Source organism: Caloenas nicobarica, chromosome 1 (assembly GCF_036013445.1).
Source record: "Caloenas nicobarica isolate bCalNic1 chromosome 1, bCalNic1.hap1, whole genome shotgun sequence".
Lineage (NCBI taxonomy): Eukaryota > Metazoa > Chordata > Aves > Columbiformes > Columbidae > Caloenas > Caloenas nicobarica.
Window position 1 is genome coordinate 154,435,198 of NC_088245.1, and position 16,793 is coordinate 154,451,990.

At 37.3% G+C, this 16,793-nt stretch overlaps 1 protein-coding gene across 2 annotated transcripts in view; it reads right to left on the reverse strand.

Annotated features, from left to right (window-relative positions):
* The window catches only part of MYO16 (myosin XVI), a 297,728-nt gene that overhangs the window by 57,527 nt on the left and 223,408 nt on the right, over nt 1-16,793 (reverse strand). For both annotated transcript variants that reach the window (XM_065626752.1, XM_065626751.1), the window contains exon 28: nt 6,918-7,020. In XM_065626752.1, coding sequence (XP_065482824.1) covers nt 6,918-7,020 — 103 coding nt within the window. The remainder of the gene's footprint in view (nt 1-6,917; nt 7,021-16,793) is intronic.

Genomic DNA, 16,793 nt, shown 5'->3' on the forward strand with positions numbered 1-16,793 from the left:
ATCTGTAAAGCTGTTCTTTAGTTTAAAGAAGGCAATTTGTGGGAGTGCTGTGTGTTTCTGGCAGTACTTTCAAAATAGCTACCTACAAAAGACAGAGAACTATAATCTAATGATATTTCACACAATGACACACATTTTCACAGTGCATTAATGAAATGTAGAAAAAAGCCTTAAAACTATTGTAAAATGTGTCTCTTTGCAGTGTATATGTCTGCAAAAATATAATGACAAACACATTTACAGGGTACTGATCTTTTACAAGGACTGAAATGTTATTTTAAAGCCTTACTCTCTCTGCTTTCTTCACACATTTTAAGAGTTCTCTTTTGTCTCTGGCAAACTAGTGCCCTTTCACCATGGTACATACTGAATAAACCCACAGTTTAGCATAGCTTATGTATGGCCTTAATATAAAGTATGTGAGTAGTCCAGTATTCAAGCAAGTGACATTCAGCATTTATGTAAGGGCTTGTCAGGAGTTGGACTTCAGGGAGAAAAACTGTCATTCAGTTCTCTGGGAAAGGGCAGAATAATCATCGTTCCTTTTCCAAAAGCTGTACAAACCTCAGCTTTTTACACGTGTGAGGTGACAAAAAAGGCCTTACAGGAAAGGAAGTGACCAGGAAATACAAGATGTATGTAAGAAATACTCAGTGGAGGAAACCCTACCCCAGTTTTCGCTGCTGGGATCTCTGTATTTACTGGACCTATCACTCAAGTCTTTCAAAATTCCCGAAATAGACGAAGCAGCAAAAGAAACAATATGAAAGAGTTTCTCTGTGTGAACTGAGAAATACAGGTAACAGGCAACAGGGACAGCAGTGGCAGAAAAAGTAAGGTGGGAGACTGGAAAACTAGACCAAACAAATGAGGGATGAACACTGGGACCAAATGTGAAGTATCTAAAGACGAAAAAAAAGAGAAGAAAACTGGAAAAGCGTCAAGACAGATACAAGAATCAGGAGGGGAGGAAGAAAGAGAGGGATGGAATCCAGATTTGAGAGATCTAGACACAGAAGATTTATCAGAAAGAAAAGAACGAGTTTGCAAGACTAGCAGTCATAAGCAAGCCCTGCAAGGTGGACAAAGGGAGGATTATATTCTAGAGGAAAAAAAAAGATAGAAATAGGAACCAAAAAGAGAGCTCTGTGTTGAGAGACAGAGAGCTTGTGAGCATTCTGAGGTCAAAGTGAACCATCCTTCCTATTCTCTGGCCAAGGGGATTGCATGGATTCATATTGAGTGGCACAAAATAGTTGTTGAGGAAGCTTGCACGTGGTGGCTGGCCCAGGCCAGACTTTCGGTAGTACTTGTGAGGTCCAAACTCACTGTGTGGTGATTTCTGCTAACAGCAAATTATTTCCAAGAATCTAATGGGGTGATATAACGCAACAAAGATACAATGAGACAATGTAATATTGCTGACATAATTCAAAATATGAGGGAAATATAGACACTGGTGTTTTAATAATTTACCGTTACTCTGGAAACTCCTCCTGGGATTTTTTTTTTAAATAAGATCTTCATAATTTACTTAATTTTAAAACTGCCTTAACAAAAAATGACTCTTTAATTTTAAATAAGAAATTAAAACCAAAAAGGAACAGTGACTTCCAGCACAGTTTAAATTACTAAATGACAAATGAATAAACTGCCATACAATTTATGAGTACTCAAAGTTTTCACACTCCGGGGAAAAAAAAGAGTTAAGAAACCCTTCTATACTACATTGCTCGCAAAGTGCTCTAGTACTTTATCATATCATGTACAAAGTGATTTATAAATTTATAAATGGCATAACCATTTCATTTTAAGCCAAAATAAACAGTTCTATTTAACAAATAATTTCAAAGTCCCTCTGAACTAAGCATACAATTTATATATGTATGAGTTCATATAGTTCCGCTCACTTCTCTGATTTAATCATATGCCACTCATGTTCTATACTTTTCTATTTAATCACAAATACACTTTTCCCAAAAAGGACTCTGGTATGCTACTACTGTATCTTAATATATTGAAATTTAAAAAATACTTAAATACAACTGTATCTAATCCAATAAATGAAACACCTGCAGGTCAGTAATGAAATATGGTTCTGGCAACCGGCAAGAACTGTGGATCAGACTCTTCATCTTCCATCTGCAGTTCTAGAAGTGTCAGAAGAATTTAAAATCTCTAGATGGAGTTCTGGTATTTCCCTTTATCGAGAGCTTATTCTGTGTTTTAACATTCTTTTTGAGTGGAAGAAGTTTAATAATACAGTTCCCCGCTGGCAAGGATCATTTCTCCAGAAGCACTGCAGGCTCCTGAAGCAACTCTAGCAGTGTCAGCAGCTATAAAAACGTGAACTGGCACTAACACAATATCTGTCTCGTGCAACTACCTGATGCTGACTTGGAGCTTCATAAAAACATTCTGACTGACTTTCCTGTACTGCTTATTTCATACCTGATGAGTCTTTCGATCATCCCATTCAAACTTAAGACTTGTCTTACTTTTTCCAAAATGAGTGATCTCTTGTGTTCAGAATTCAAGGCTACTGATAAGAAGGTATGATTGTGGATTAGAAGAAGCAGGCTAAAAATTAGAAAGATAAATGAAGACAAAGATTTTATTAGACATTTTTAAGGATTCCTATCTTTTAACCAGACAAGCATTTCTATCAGTCAAAGGCTGAAAGGTTCACTTTTAGTGAAGTCTGGCCTTTGCAGCACTTCTTTTTAACAGCTGCACTGTAGAACAAGACCAAATTAAATTGATGTTTTGTCTTACTTCTGCTATAATACAAGTTGTTTGGCAAGCTCTGTCTGAAGTAACTGAGAAGGATTAATATCAGACCACTGACCTTAGCTAAATAAAATGTAAAGCTCCAAGTTTAAATGAGAAAGCTCAGTAAGCTATGAGTTAACTCTCCTTTATTGAATTTATATTTGCAAGCTTAACAGTGCACAGATTGATAATCCAAACAAATGAAAGTTTCCTTCTGTCAGTAAAAAAAGCCACGGACTGTTTGTGTCCCATACTTCTCTCAAAGCATTAAAATGTTTGCAAGCTAGTCATGCTATTGGGATTGTAGTCTTTGCTTAACTAATACATCACTGCATGACAATAAATGAAGACAGCACTGAAAATATGGGTTTCCTACTGTAAAGGCCTTCAGGTGTTCTGGAAAGCAGGAGATTCTTCTGCTTTACATGGAGCAGCCCGTATTTCCATTCAACTTGACACTTAAGTTACTACATATCATCTTGCTCCTTGTAACATTAATAGCAAAACTCTCACTGACTTCTCCAGGGGTTAAACAAGTCTATTACTTTCACTCTGTCTGGAGTAAGAATGGTTTGTTTTGATTTAGAAATCTGATTTTCTCTTACATCGCGTGTGCTTAAAACTCACAGCAAGTAGCTAAGCTTGTCATGATGAAGTATATATTTAAGCTGAAAGAACACCTTATCTAGGCTGTGCACAGAGTCAGGATGCAAAACCTGCCTTTCGTTAATAGCTCTGCACTTTTATAATTTCAGCAGTTAGGCTAAACTGAAACTGCATGGTATGGCAACTTCAACGAAACAGCTATTTTATTGTCCTAGTTTAGTTATCTCCAGCTCAGCTTAACCAAGTAACAGCAACATTTCATAAACCTATCAACGCTTCCCTAATAAATACTTTCTTCTAATATAGAAGCTGCTGAATCAAGCACCAGAGATTGGCTAGCTGATGGTGCTTGCTCTTTTGCTCTAGTAAGCAGTAGAAAATAAACCAAAATTTGATTCTGGTATTGGATCTTCTTCGCTTGTCCTCTATTTTCAAACAGACTGCAGTATTTACAAGAGAAGAAAGAACTTGTTCTGTGAGTAGGCCCTGGGTTTTGCTGTTTTGTTGGTTAATAAAACACTTTCCAATCACAACTTATGTGAGAAAGAAAAGATAAAACTGGCAAGCCGGAAATAAACCATTTTCTTTACTCATTTTTGGTCTTTCACTTCAGAACACAGATTTACTTTCCCCTCCCCCAAGTTAACATCACCTTTCACAAAACAAGATGGTAAGGTACATTATCAGAAGGAAGTTAAATCACGTATCATCCAGATTCACTCAGCTATAAAGTCCAGATTTTTCTTCCTCCTCCTCTGCTGGGGAGTTTATTGGCAACCTCATCCTCTGATGATGCCATATAAGCAGGAGGTTGATTTCAGATGCGTATTGCTTTCTCCTAAACTTATCATCTTTGATGTGGACGTTTTAGCTATCTATTTTTTTGGTCAATATCTCTACCTGAATCTGCAACAGCTCTTCAGGGAAGTGCAGGTAACACTGTCAGGGAAGGCATTTTTGACTTATTCATGAACCCCTGCATCAAACAGATTTTTCAGTTCCAGCAGTGATTCATTTGAAGTAGTTACCACTGGCAACAGTGGCTGAATAAACTGGTTATATGTGTAACCCCTTACTTCTTGCATGATTTTAACGATGCGCTACAGATGACACCCTTCTTCTGGCTTTGCTAGCTGACATCATCCTGGGTTCCTAATTCCTCTTTTCCTTCCTTTTCTTCCCCCTCTTCCCTTTTAATTTTTTTTTCAGAGTCCTCTGCTGTAAAAGCATAGAGGAGAGCACCCATGACAACTGCAGATTGTATAAGCTTTCTCATTTAGATTGTTATTTAAAGTTCAACTTCCATGATTAGTCAAATGAATCAAAAAGATAATTGAGAGAGATTATGTGACACAGACATTAGTCACTACTGATAGTTGGGTATATGGTCTTGTATCACCTATACAAAACGTGTTGGTATCAAGCCTGTATTCACTGGTCATTTGTCTGTAAGAAGTGGTCTGGACTTAGTGTGAATTTTCTCCTAGATGCTTCCTTCCATGATTATCATCTTTCTATCCCTTTGTCACAGCTCTCTGTGGCTTGAAAAAAGGTGTAAGGAGAAGATCACACATTTTTTCAGACCTTGTTCCTTTCAGCTTAGTCTGTTCCCGTGTGCTTCTTAGTCACTGAGTGACAATGGTATGACTCTCACCCTCAAAACCTCCTATTTCATTTAACTCATCGGCATCTCTTAAGAGTTTTGTTCCTTTCTGGTTTGAAAGACAATGTATTATGCACTGCTGTAGTTTTGCACACCTGACTTCTTCTGGTGTTAATGAGATTCTGGAGTCAGAACTTCTAAAATCTGTTTGAGATCGCAAGCTTCAGTTCCCTGCACAACGGAGAGATTCTGTTTTGCAATTTCCTTTTTACATTTTTGTCTTTCAAGGTTTCAGGCTTGTTTTGAAATGCCAGTCACTATAGAATCACTAGTCTTGAGCTGTAGGCTTTCACTGATGTCCAATCGCTTGTCTTTGCGCTGTAACGCTGTTACTGGCTCCTGGAAAAGAAACTCCATAGGCAACCTACTGTGTGTTTCGTGACTGGAGCACAATATGCAATTACTGTTACACAGCTTTTGCCCATGTCAAGCTTGTAGCTCCTCACAAGTTCTGAAGGTTAGTGGTGCTCTCAGCTCCAGGCACTTGTAAGTGAAGCTACAGCCTCTAGATATTAATGACTTTTTTTATAAGGAACCTTGTGGCAAGGACACAAGATATACACCAGAGCTGACTTAAGAAATCTGAAGAGGGAAAAAAAGTCTATTTTAATAGTATTATCTTTTCAGAGTCCATCCTTTTGCTCTTTGCTATTGAGAGAGTGAGGCTATATATGCCCACTACCTATTTTAGTGACTGAAAGGGGACTTAAGCAGTATTTTGACCAAAGAAAATTCTTCTTATGTGTCCAAGTGCAGGTGATCATGCATGTGTTCTCCCAACCTAGTGGAAAGCTTACTGTTTTTCCTGTTACAACTAAGGAGTCTGGGCCACTGAGAAGCACCCATAGCACAAAGTCCAACATAGTCCTTGCCCTTCATAAACAGTTGCAGAAACATTTTCTGGGCATCTTAATGCTTAGAGGTCATACATGAATTAGATGACCTATGTTAACCCTTTCCTTTAAACTAATATTCCCAAAGCCTATAAGAGTCTTCAGTCTCTAAACTTCATACCTGTCCCTGAAGCTGTTCTGGATGCTCTCTTGTGGAATAGATTTCAGTCCTCCTGGGCTGGGAAAAGACCTGAATCTGAAGCTCACACCACCTGGGACAATGAACTATACATTAAGTAACAGAAAGCTTCCTTTCTGTAGAATAGCTTATATAGCATGCAAGGAAACACCATTTTCTTTAGAAATTGCAGATTTTAAAGAAATCAGTCCTGTTCAATTACAAAGCTACCCCAATGAGAAGACTGAGTACTCTGGCTAAATGGAGACATCCACCTTGCAATCCTCATGCTGATGAGGATTAACTAAGATATAAATAGGGTAAGGAGATGGGATAGGATGTTGAGAGCTTTCTGTTCACTGTTTGGCTTTTTAAATTTTCTTTACTTTACTTGATGTACAGCAACCCTAGATACTTTAGTCTGTCTCTGAATCAGCATGCTGGTGCCTACAAAGGCTTTGACTAGGTGGTAAGTCCTAACTAGTTGTTTTTGTTCTCTCCCGTGATCACAGTACAGCATTCAGTATAGGATTTTACATAAAGAAAATGAGCAGTGTTTTTTTTGTAAATCAGAAACCACTCAACCACTAAAATGTGTACACCAGATACCTTTAAAAATTTACACAATGTATATGCTTAGTTGGAATATTTTCCTTCCAACAAAGATACACTGATTTTTTAACACAATGATCACGGCTACTCATATGCTAGAAAACCCAGAAAATCTGTTTGATTCTATCTCAAAGCATATATTAAATACTGAAAGCATATAGTGCTGCAAAGGATCTGGTGGCTTGCCACAGTGAGAATGACTCAGCTAGCTTGTTTAAAGAATGATATTTTAATTGCTTTGTAGATCACAAACCTGCCAGCCTTGTAATTTACACTGTTGAAGAACAAGACGACATCTTTCCTTGGCAGACAACTTCTTCTTCTCTCCTGCTGCTGTATCAGCCAAATCTTTATACCTAGAAAAATCAGCAGAAATAGAGTTACTCTAATGTTGGCCTGGTTGACATCTTTGCAAACATTGTCAGTTTTCCTTTGACTCTCAAATCTTCAGTATCCAAACTGCAAGCCTAGGATTCTCCTAAGGGTGAAGAAAACAAGGTGTACAATCACTTTAAATCTTTTATATTATTAGACAGGACCTTGGTTAATAACAGTGTGGGACAAGTGATGCCTAAAACCCAGATTTGCTTCCTGTCAGTTCTTTGGATGCCTCACTGAAAAATTTGTGCAGAAAGAATGCAAAGCCTCACCAACCAATTTATTGATACTGAATCATGTCACTGAATGGTGGAAAACATTTTTTCAGTATCTGTCATATGACATATGGCTATTAAGGAGTAATTCCTCAGAAAGTGACATTGATAAAAATGTTTTCCATCAGTCTGAAGTAATTTTTTTCTTCATTTTGAACAAAAAGTCTTATAGGAAAGAGAGTTTAAGGAATGTGATCTGTTTACACTACTGGAAGATCAACAGGAGACTTGATTACAGCATCAAGTACCTTCAAAGGCAGAAAATGCTAGATATTAAAGGGCTCTTTGATGTAATAGATGAAAGAACTCATGCAGGAAACTTAAGTCATACGGAGTCAAATAAAGTATAAAATTCAAATTTTAACTGTGGACATACTACAACATATTACTAAATTGATGAATTTTATACATCTTCATGCTTCATATTATTACTATACTTTCTTAAAGGTATTCCTCAGTCTACATCTGACTGGATGTAATGAGCTGGAATGCTTTTTCATTATAAAATGTCAGTTTTTGAAAAGGAAAGATTTTGCAAATGTGTCACTTTTGATTAAACTCCAAACGAAACAGGGGCAAGTTTTGAAGTTTATGTGCTAACTGCATTTCCTGACATTTTATTTATTTGGTTCCTTAACAGCTGAATTCACCTATAGCTCTGGTGCAACTCAAAACTTTTCTGTCCTGCGTCCACTCACACACACCATGGCAGGCAATGCTGCAGGGCTGGAATGACTCCAGGGACATCAATGGTCCAAGGAGCTGTAGCAACTCTGAAGTAACATCTGCAGGCAAACTGCTCTAAGGGCAAATTTCACCTAGACTTCTAGTTTTCTGGAGCTGCACGGATCCTTGAGTTTCTCAGCTCCCGCAGACTGGCAGTGTTCTCTGGTTTGGTAGCAGTCCTGCTGAGGACTCCGTGGCTAAGATTATTTCTCTGGCATAGAAACCATCTGGGAAAAACAAAAACAATGAACAAACAAAAAAACAAAACCCAACCAACCAAACAAAAAAACAAACCCAGCCTTTCCATTTATTAAGTTTTCTGCTATGTTCTACTAGACTCCGTCACCCTCCAACAGAGTGTAGTCACATCTAAGCTGTCTTCTGGGACTGGTCACTAGACTGTCTTAATTCCCCAGTTGTGCCCAGGAATTGTTTGGAGGAATGCTGGTTGGAAAGGGCCAAAGCTTCACCAGAGATCCTTTTAGTTAGTCTAACACTCCACATTAGCTATCGAAAACCGTGAATCCTACTTTCCCAATAGGTCAACTAGCTGTATGATCACAAAGACATTTGCCTTATGGACTGCTATTAAGGCTGGGGCTACCCTGTTTCCATACTTGTATCAGATGGATTTTCTTAGAAATCCTGGTGAACCAGAGGTGTTGGAGACACAACTTCTGGAAAGCTTAGCAAATGCTGACTGAAACAAAGATGATTCAGTGCTGACTCAATGCATGAAGAAGTAACTGTGAAAGTGGTCAGCCTGAAACTCACTCGCAGCAGAAACTCAAAGAAATAGATCTCATTCCTGAAACAGAGCCAAATTAAAATTTAAAGGGTTGAAATTGTAAGTTTGGATCAGATTTACTTTAGATCCATGAAAATCACAGGACTCAAGACAAGAATAACCAAACATTCTTTACAATTTATATTACACAGGGGGCCAGACGAAAATCATCCGCTGTTTTCCCCCAGCTTCAAAAGTCCCTGAAATTCCACCACATTATCCTGGAAATCTAATCAGAGTTCACAATGTCCTTCTATCCACTAAATCAAGCCTTATCTTAGAAAAAAGGATGGGCTGATGGTTGTGGTAGGAGAGAAAGAGCTAACTATGGAAATTTAATTGTCACAAACTTCCTCTGTGAACACAGCAAGTCATTTGGAAGATGATCTGCCCTTCCCCATGTTAGACACTGAAAAGCTACACCCCTAGCCTGACTTAGTCATCTTTTTCTCAAAAGAGTCTGTGAAGACAGGAATTTCCACAGGGTGACTTGTTCTATGCCTCCTAGATATTTTTGTTAAAATGAGAAGAGATTGCCCTCTGGAGGTGCCTTTCCCTACTGACCGTAGATGGACTCAAGAGCAGTCCATGCAGGACACTCACATTCTGGGTGGCTGAGAGGAATCTCACGAGTCTCCTTGTCTGACTGACTTACTCATCTGCAGAGTAACTAACAGAGAGACTAACAGAACTTCCTTGTTCCTCCAGTCTCTCTTGTTCAAATATACTGGCAACTGGGATGAAAAAGTACCTTTAGGCCTGGTGTCATCATCTGCCGTCTCAGATCAACCATTTTTATCTTGTATAAGGCTGCTTAAACAAAAACAACACAAAAAATGTAGCTATTTCTCAGCCAGAGTGGTTCCCCAGTTTGATTCTCAGCCCAGATGAGCAAATAGCAGTGTTAACACTAGGGGAGTAATGGAAATGGGTAAGTGGGAACGAGCAGACCACACCTACTGGTGGCAGCTCAAACTTGTCCTGGACAAAACTGGCTATGTAATCATAAGCTCTTTTTTTTTTGTACTTAATTTTAAATGAGTTAAAATATTTAAACTATCTTAATTTTTTTTCCCTTTCGTTGGGGAGATAACCAAACACTTGGCTTGGTGTTTGTTTGTTTTTTGTTGTTGTTTGTTTTGTATTGTAAACTTGCTATTATCCTCAGTAAAAAATGTGTTAAAAAGAAAGCAAAACAAAATTGACAATAAGATATAAAAAATAAATTTAAGTGACAAATTACTGAAACATGAAATGACATATCTTCAGCGTATCAGATACCTTCTGCTGTGAACTGAGCTTGTGTTACTATGTAGAGACAATAATTTAATATCTTCTTAAATTTAACCCTTTTGTGGTCTCAAGAATAGCAAAAGAACTTATGATTTTTCAAATTTATTTTATCACAGAAAGTAGTAACAAAACCCACTGAATTTATGGTGCAGGCCTGTGTAAACTAGAGTTACTTGCAAACAACGGGTCTGCTTCTGGGGATATATAATCTGAAGAGTCTTCGAAACTTTCCCTTTTTGGAGAATTCTTCCCCCACCACTGCAGCCTTAGCTCACCCTGAAATAGATGAAGAAACCCAGTGAAATACCAGGCTTCTTCTCACTGACAGGTCATATACTTTGCCTCGAGGGAATAATGCAGAGTGTATTTATAAGGTTTTAGAGACAATCCTGAGGAATCCAGTGAGCACACTCAGTGCTACCTTGCAAAGAAAAATCTTTAGTCAGGAGAAATACGCTTCAGCTTAACTTGGATAAGTTAGTTGCCTAGAGGTTCTTAAGAGTCAGTGGAAAACACTATTCAGGTGTCATATACCCTACTCTAACAGTGATGCTGAAAACAGATCAGATGAATTGTGCACTGTAAGGCCCCCATTTCTTTCCACTGAGTATACAGATGGTCTACGCTCTTGACTCCAGCATAGACATCTAACATTAGACAAAGTGAATCTCTCCCCTAGCCAAGCCAAGAAGCTGATAAAAAGCAACATTTCATGGCCTGCCCAGCACAACTCATTCGCTAATGCATGCAAAACAAAATACAAAATGGGGAGATCTAAAGGATTTAAATGAATCAACATCTCTCCACCACCATGTCAAGACTAATGTAGTGTTGATTAAGAAATAAATGCAAGACCTTATCGCGTGTCTCCCTTCCAACTAGAAGTTGGGACAGGGAAAGCCACCGTCTGGGGGCTCTCGCCAGTGCCCCTCTACAGGAAATCAGTGTGAAAGAAGCTCCACTTTTCCCACCTTTGTCCTTAGCACCCTCCTTGTCCTAACTTGCCATTTTTACACACCTAAGCAGAAGAGCGAGCTTTGGGCTAGACAGGCTAGCACTGTGAGCATGCACAGACTGGCCAGGATCCTCTGGTGCTACAGAAGCTGTGCTCTGACCTCTCTCCCTTTACTTCTGAATGATTTTTTTATTTGTTTGTTTGGACTAAATACTGCTGCCAATACCTTCAGGTAGCTTGTGAATATGGAAAACTCAGTTCTCTTGCATTTTCACAGATAAGGATGTTATCTGATAATTTTCTCCCTCACCTCCCTAAGTGCACAGCTGACAAGATCCAGCAAGCAGTTTTTCCCTGAGACAGAATATTCCCAAGTTCAGGTTATGGCACAGTAACCCACAAGACTATTCTCAGGCTCAGCACGTTATTTGATTTACACGGAGTGTGCACAAATAGGCTGGAGGGCTGCACTTGCAGTTTTGTATGCACAGCAAATCTTTGAGCATTGGAATAAACACCACACACACAATTTCAATAGCACATCAACATGATAGAAGATGCTAATGGAAAGAACAGGGCAAGTACAAAAGGCAAAAAACCAAGCAGCTCCAAATCAACAGCTTAAACAAACCACATAGATATCCTTGAACTGAAGCTTCAGAATGACTTTTTTGTTTCTTTCTTTTTTTGCTGTTTTTTTTTTTTTTTTTTTTTTTCTTTCCCTCAGGTCTCTCTCTAGCCTACGTAAGAAAGAAAACCAAAAATGACAGTCAGGGGTAGCTGTGGCTACAATCCAATGCCCTCAGTAAGAAGACAACTTCTAACACCAGAACTCAAATCTTTCCTGAAAGCAACTCCTTCTCTCCACATCTTTGTCTTGTTATTTAAAAAAATAAAAATAATGCATGTCTAGCATTAAACTGCTTTAATAGAATGCTAAGTAATGTACTTTTAAGTTTTAAATACCCAAACACAGTTTGTGCGAGGAAAAATAATCAGTCCTGCCAGTGTAATTCATTATGTCGCATGATTTACTAAAATCTATTTCAAAAGTAGTGAATAAAAGAAGGCAATCAAAATTAATTTGTATCCTGTATTTCTGCTAGAAGAAATGTAAAAATTGTCATCACAAATAAGTAAAACCAGGTTGTGCTGTCTTGCTAAATTCTCTTTTTTTCCTTTCTAAACTTCCTCTTTTCTTCCTTTGACAACCGGTAACAGATTAATGTATTATTATGCCTGTGAAGTATGTGAAAGAGATGGACTTTATTTGCAAAACTTGTCACTATGTGCTCATAACTCAGGATTTTTAGTTTTGTTTGTTTGGATTTGAGGAGGATGGGGAGAGTGGGTTAGGCATGGTTTGTATTTGAAAAATCTATCAAGTGGGAGCTAAAATAATCTAGAGGACCTATCTACTGAAGAAAGAAAACTACTTTTTTAAGGAAAAAAAAAAAGGATATCTGGAAAATGTTCAAGTAATAGAAACCTTATAAAAGCAGTCAGCAGCAAAGAATAGGATGGAATTTTGATTAATGTTATGTGTATATAAAGGGTAAATACTCAATCCACTTCTCTGTGTTACATTATTTTTTTCTTGAAGGAATAAACTAATTATTTTTGAAATACGAGGAACATGGGAAATCCACATAGTTAGAAAAAGGGAAATAGATTATTATAGTTTCCAAGAAAAGAAGAGCAATTCTGCCTATCTCTGTACAATATATATGACAGAAATATCTCATTATACAGCATAAATATTAACAACCAAAGCAAAATTTTGGAAAGAATAAATCCTTGGGTGCAGAGAAGAAAAGATGTCTATAAATAACCGATTACAGCAGACAAACACTGCATTTTGGGTTTTTTTATGAGTATAAAAATACAGTCTAAGAGGACTGTAAGGTTCACCTTTATATGAAACACATTTTGCACTGAGGCTGCTTCATACAAATGTACAGAAATAATTCAGATTTGTGTGGAGGTGAGCATGAAGTGCAACTTACCTGATGGATTTGAAACAAAGAATAAGTATATATGGCAATGAAGCAAAACTTTAGAGCACCTGCCTACTGTACTAGTGTTAGTTTTTAAAATATCCTAATCGATATCAAGCAAGACAGGATGAAAGGGCTAGACCTACAGACCAATAAGAAATATGGGAGAAAATAAAATCAGAGCCATTTTGAAAAAACTGCAAACCGTTTTATTCTCTCTGGGTTGATCTGGCACACAGACATTTGCTGACAGAAAGAAACCTGGAAAGAGATAATGCTAAATGTGACCTCACAGCAAACTGACCAGGTATCATAGTTTCACCACAATGTTTTTATATATGCCACTGGAAGCCAGAAACTTCTCAACTGATGAAACATTCTGATTTTCTACTTCAACAATTAAAAATTCACTTCCTATATAAACAAGTGTAAGGGCATACATAGCCTGCTTTAACATGTCTATGGAAAAAGGAAAATATACTTAGAATGACATAAATGGTATGCAACTGAGATAAAAAGAGCATAATTAAAGACTAAGAAATAGAAGTGGAAGAGACTCAGAAAATCCCCAGAATAAAATTTTACAGTGACCTGCATGTGAGTCAGCCACTGTGCCCATGTGAAGCTCAGTACAGACTTTTGAGGGAGGATCAGGGCTATGAAATCCACTGGATCAGGATACCCTTGCATAAGAAGTGGCCATGTGGGATATTTTAATTTAGACTGAATAAAAAGTAAAAAAAAAATTATCAGGTAAAGGTAATACTTTGTGATGGGTGATAGACAGATGACTTGGAAGGATTTTTTTTTTTTCTTTCCTAAATTTTATGTTTTTTCATCAGGTTTTGTCATCCTTAATCTTTTCTAGACATTTGAATTTCTGTTTCTGGAGAGACGAAATAATGAATATACGTGTGTCTTAATCCTAGAATATTTATTCATATACTTCATGTAATTAAGCAGGGTCTTCCTCATCTCAGACAATGTGGCAGCAGAATAATAAATAGAATATAAATTATAGTTCAGCTCTTGGGATTAGTGGATTCAGCTAAGCAAATAAAAAATGAATTCACAACATCTGTTCAAGATTTGCATTACAATACACTTGCATCATCTTACTTAAAGCTGACATTCCCATCTCACCTTGATATAGCAACGCAAAAATATATTTATTTAAGAAATTGGTAAAACTGACACATTAACTCAGAAATATGCTAGCATCAAACAGACAAGCAGCCCTATTAAATGAACACTTGCCTCTAACTCTGTAAATGTTTTAATTTACTTCTAGATATACAGGCCTTCCGCATAGCTAACTTCTTCTTCGTGCTTGGGCACTCCACAAACAGGCACACTGAGCAGTAAAATGCTTCACTGTACGCAGAATATATGGGCAATAGAAAAAAAAAATCTTTTTTTATCAACCTGCTAATTTGATTCTGTATAACATAAAGGTGATCTAGTACCGGTGTGTAATGAAGCTGATTTCCCTTCTCCACAGACGTAGCCATGTGAAAACATGGTGTCAAAATTACAAGTCCTTCTGCAAAACTAAAAGGTCTGAAATTACAGAAAATCAAAAAGTACCCCCTTGGCATACTGTATCAACACACGACCAGATTCTGCTCTCATTTACTGTGGAGTACAGCAGGAATAATTCTGCTAAAACTCATGATCTTAAATCAATGCCACATTGGTCTAAGACACAAAGCAAAGTAAGATCCAGTGATTAAGATACACACAAGGATTTTACATGCACGCTTGCAGAGGATTTTGTGTTTGCTCTCAGATGTCACCAGTATTAACTGCCTATGATTATTCAGACTAGGAAATCCAGCTTTAGGAAGTCTCATTCCAAGTTCTTCTGCTGAAGATTAAATGGTTGTAAAGAATATCAAGATGTGGATAAGGAGAAAAAGGGTGCCATGAATGTCTGAGTGGAGTGGAAAGAATTTAACAGCTGCAGAACCACAGAAAGAAAAAGCAGCAGGAGGGTCACCGTCGCTTTGAGTGTGGGGCAGCTGGACTGCACTTATATAAGTCCTATGAGCAGGGAAAAAAGCAGTCAAGAGCAACTAATTATATTTTCCTAGGCACTGCAAGCACACAGTTCTATTTAATTAATCAATGAATACAAAGGATTTTTAAATTATACAGTAAAATTAATTTATCCATGTGACAATTTGCACCTTAATTAGATAATCCAAAGTTCCTGCATAGTGCCATTTGCATAAACTAATGTGTCGCATAGTTACTTCTTTAAAATGTTTATTTTAAAGATGGACTGTTTGTATTAATTTAAGAGGTCTATTGTTTTAATAGGCATTTCCTTAAAAGGGTTTCAATGTATAAGGATTACTGAAGATATTAGTGGTTGATAATATTTCATTTTAACAGGTTTATTTCTATGGTAGGCATTTAACTGAACTTCTTACTACCATATATAAATCTATGCCTATTACCGTTGTCATTATGTGATGTCAGCAAATTATGAAGTACTCAATAATTATTTTCATTGAAACATCAAGGTTCTGAAATCATTTAATGTTACTAGCTGCTTGTTATGGCCACATCGAACTCAGTCAGCTTGTGAGATATGAGTCAAGAGCTTTCAATATGTGCATTTGTATACAAACATAATTTTATCTATTTTTATAACCCAGGCTTTTAGATGGAACCCATTACTGCAGTAGGTATTTTAGTACTCTGTGGGAACATTCCTCCATGTTTAGGAACAGCACGAGTTTTTAAATTCACAGATGTAAAATATGAATAGATATTATAAGGTTATCATAGAGCAACCGGGTTATTTAACGATTTAATGAATGTTCAGTTAACTCTGAGGGATGAGAAATGTCAAATGCTAGTGGAAAGTGAATGTCAGTCCAGAGGTTCCAAGGTTGGCATTAGCTCTGGAAATAACATAAACATTTTAAAATTTCACAGATCCTTCCTTAAGTTAAAAGAAAGAAAATCACTTGAACTGTTACAACAGTTCAGCCACAATTATGTTTGTATGTGTCAAATAGACTTATCACTGCCTAAGAAAACGAACCTAGCTAACCAAAAAAAAAAAAGGCAGAAGAAAAAAGGGCAGAAAAATACCTTGCATAACTACTGTAAGTGAAGGGAGAAAAAATCTTTGAGATTTTCTTCAAAACAGCTTAGAAGCCAGGTCATTCTCTATTGTACAAAACAATAAACTCCCTATAAGAAGCGCTGCTAAGTTTTATACATTCTATACTCAATGTAACATAAATAATGCTGGAAAATTATTCAGATTGCACACTAAATATTTGGAAGCTGGGAACTGCCCGACTTAAAACTCACCATACCACGCTGCCTTTATTTCCCTGTATCTGTCTATTTTATTACCTAATAACACTCCACACTCAAGGGACCCCTTTTCGTGTCGATCCTGCAGAACCATAAGTACATGACAGACATGAATAATTCAACTGACTTCAGTGGAATGTCACAAGAGCTTACAACCATTTATAATCACTTTAGCCAATGAAGGTTGCATTATAAAACTCAGAAGATGCCCAGCAAACAATGCTGATCTTTATTTTTGCCTTCTGAATACAGAATAAAGCTAGGTGAGGGCTTTAAAAGCTAGAAGAGGGCTTTAAAATTGCTGGGGAAGGGGAACCTCAATCCATTCCACTCCTGCCAGTTTGATGCCAGTGCCAGTAACAGATGCCCAGGGCCCGGAGAA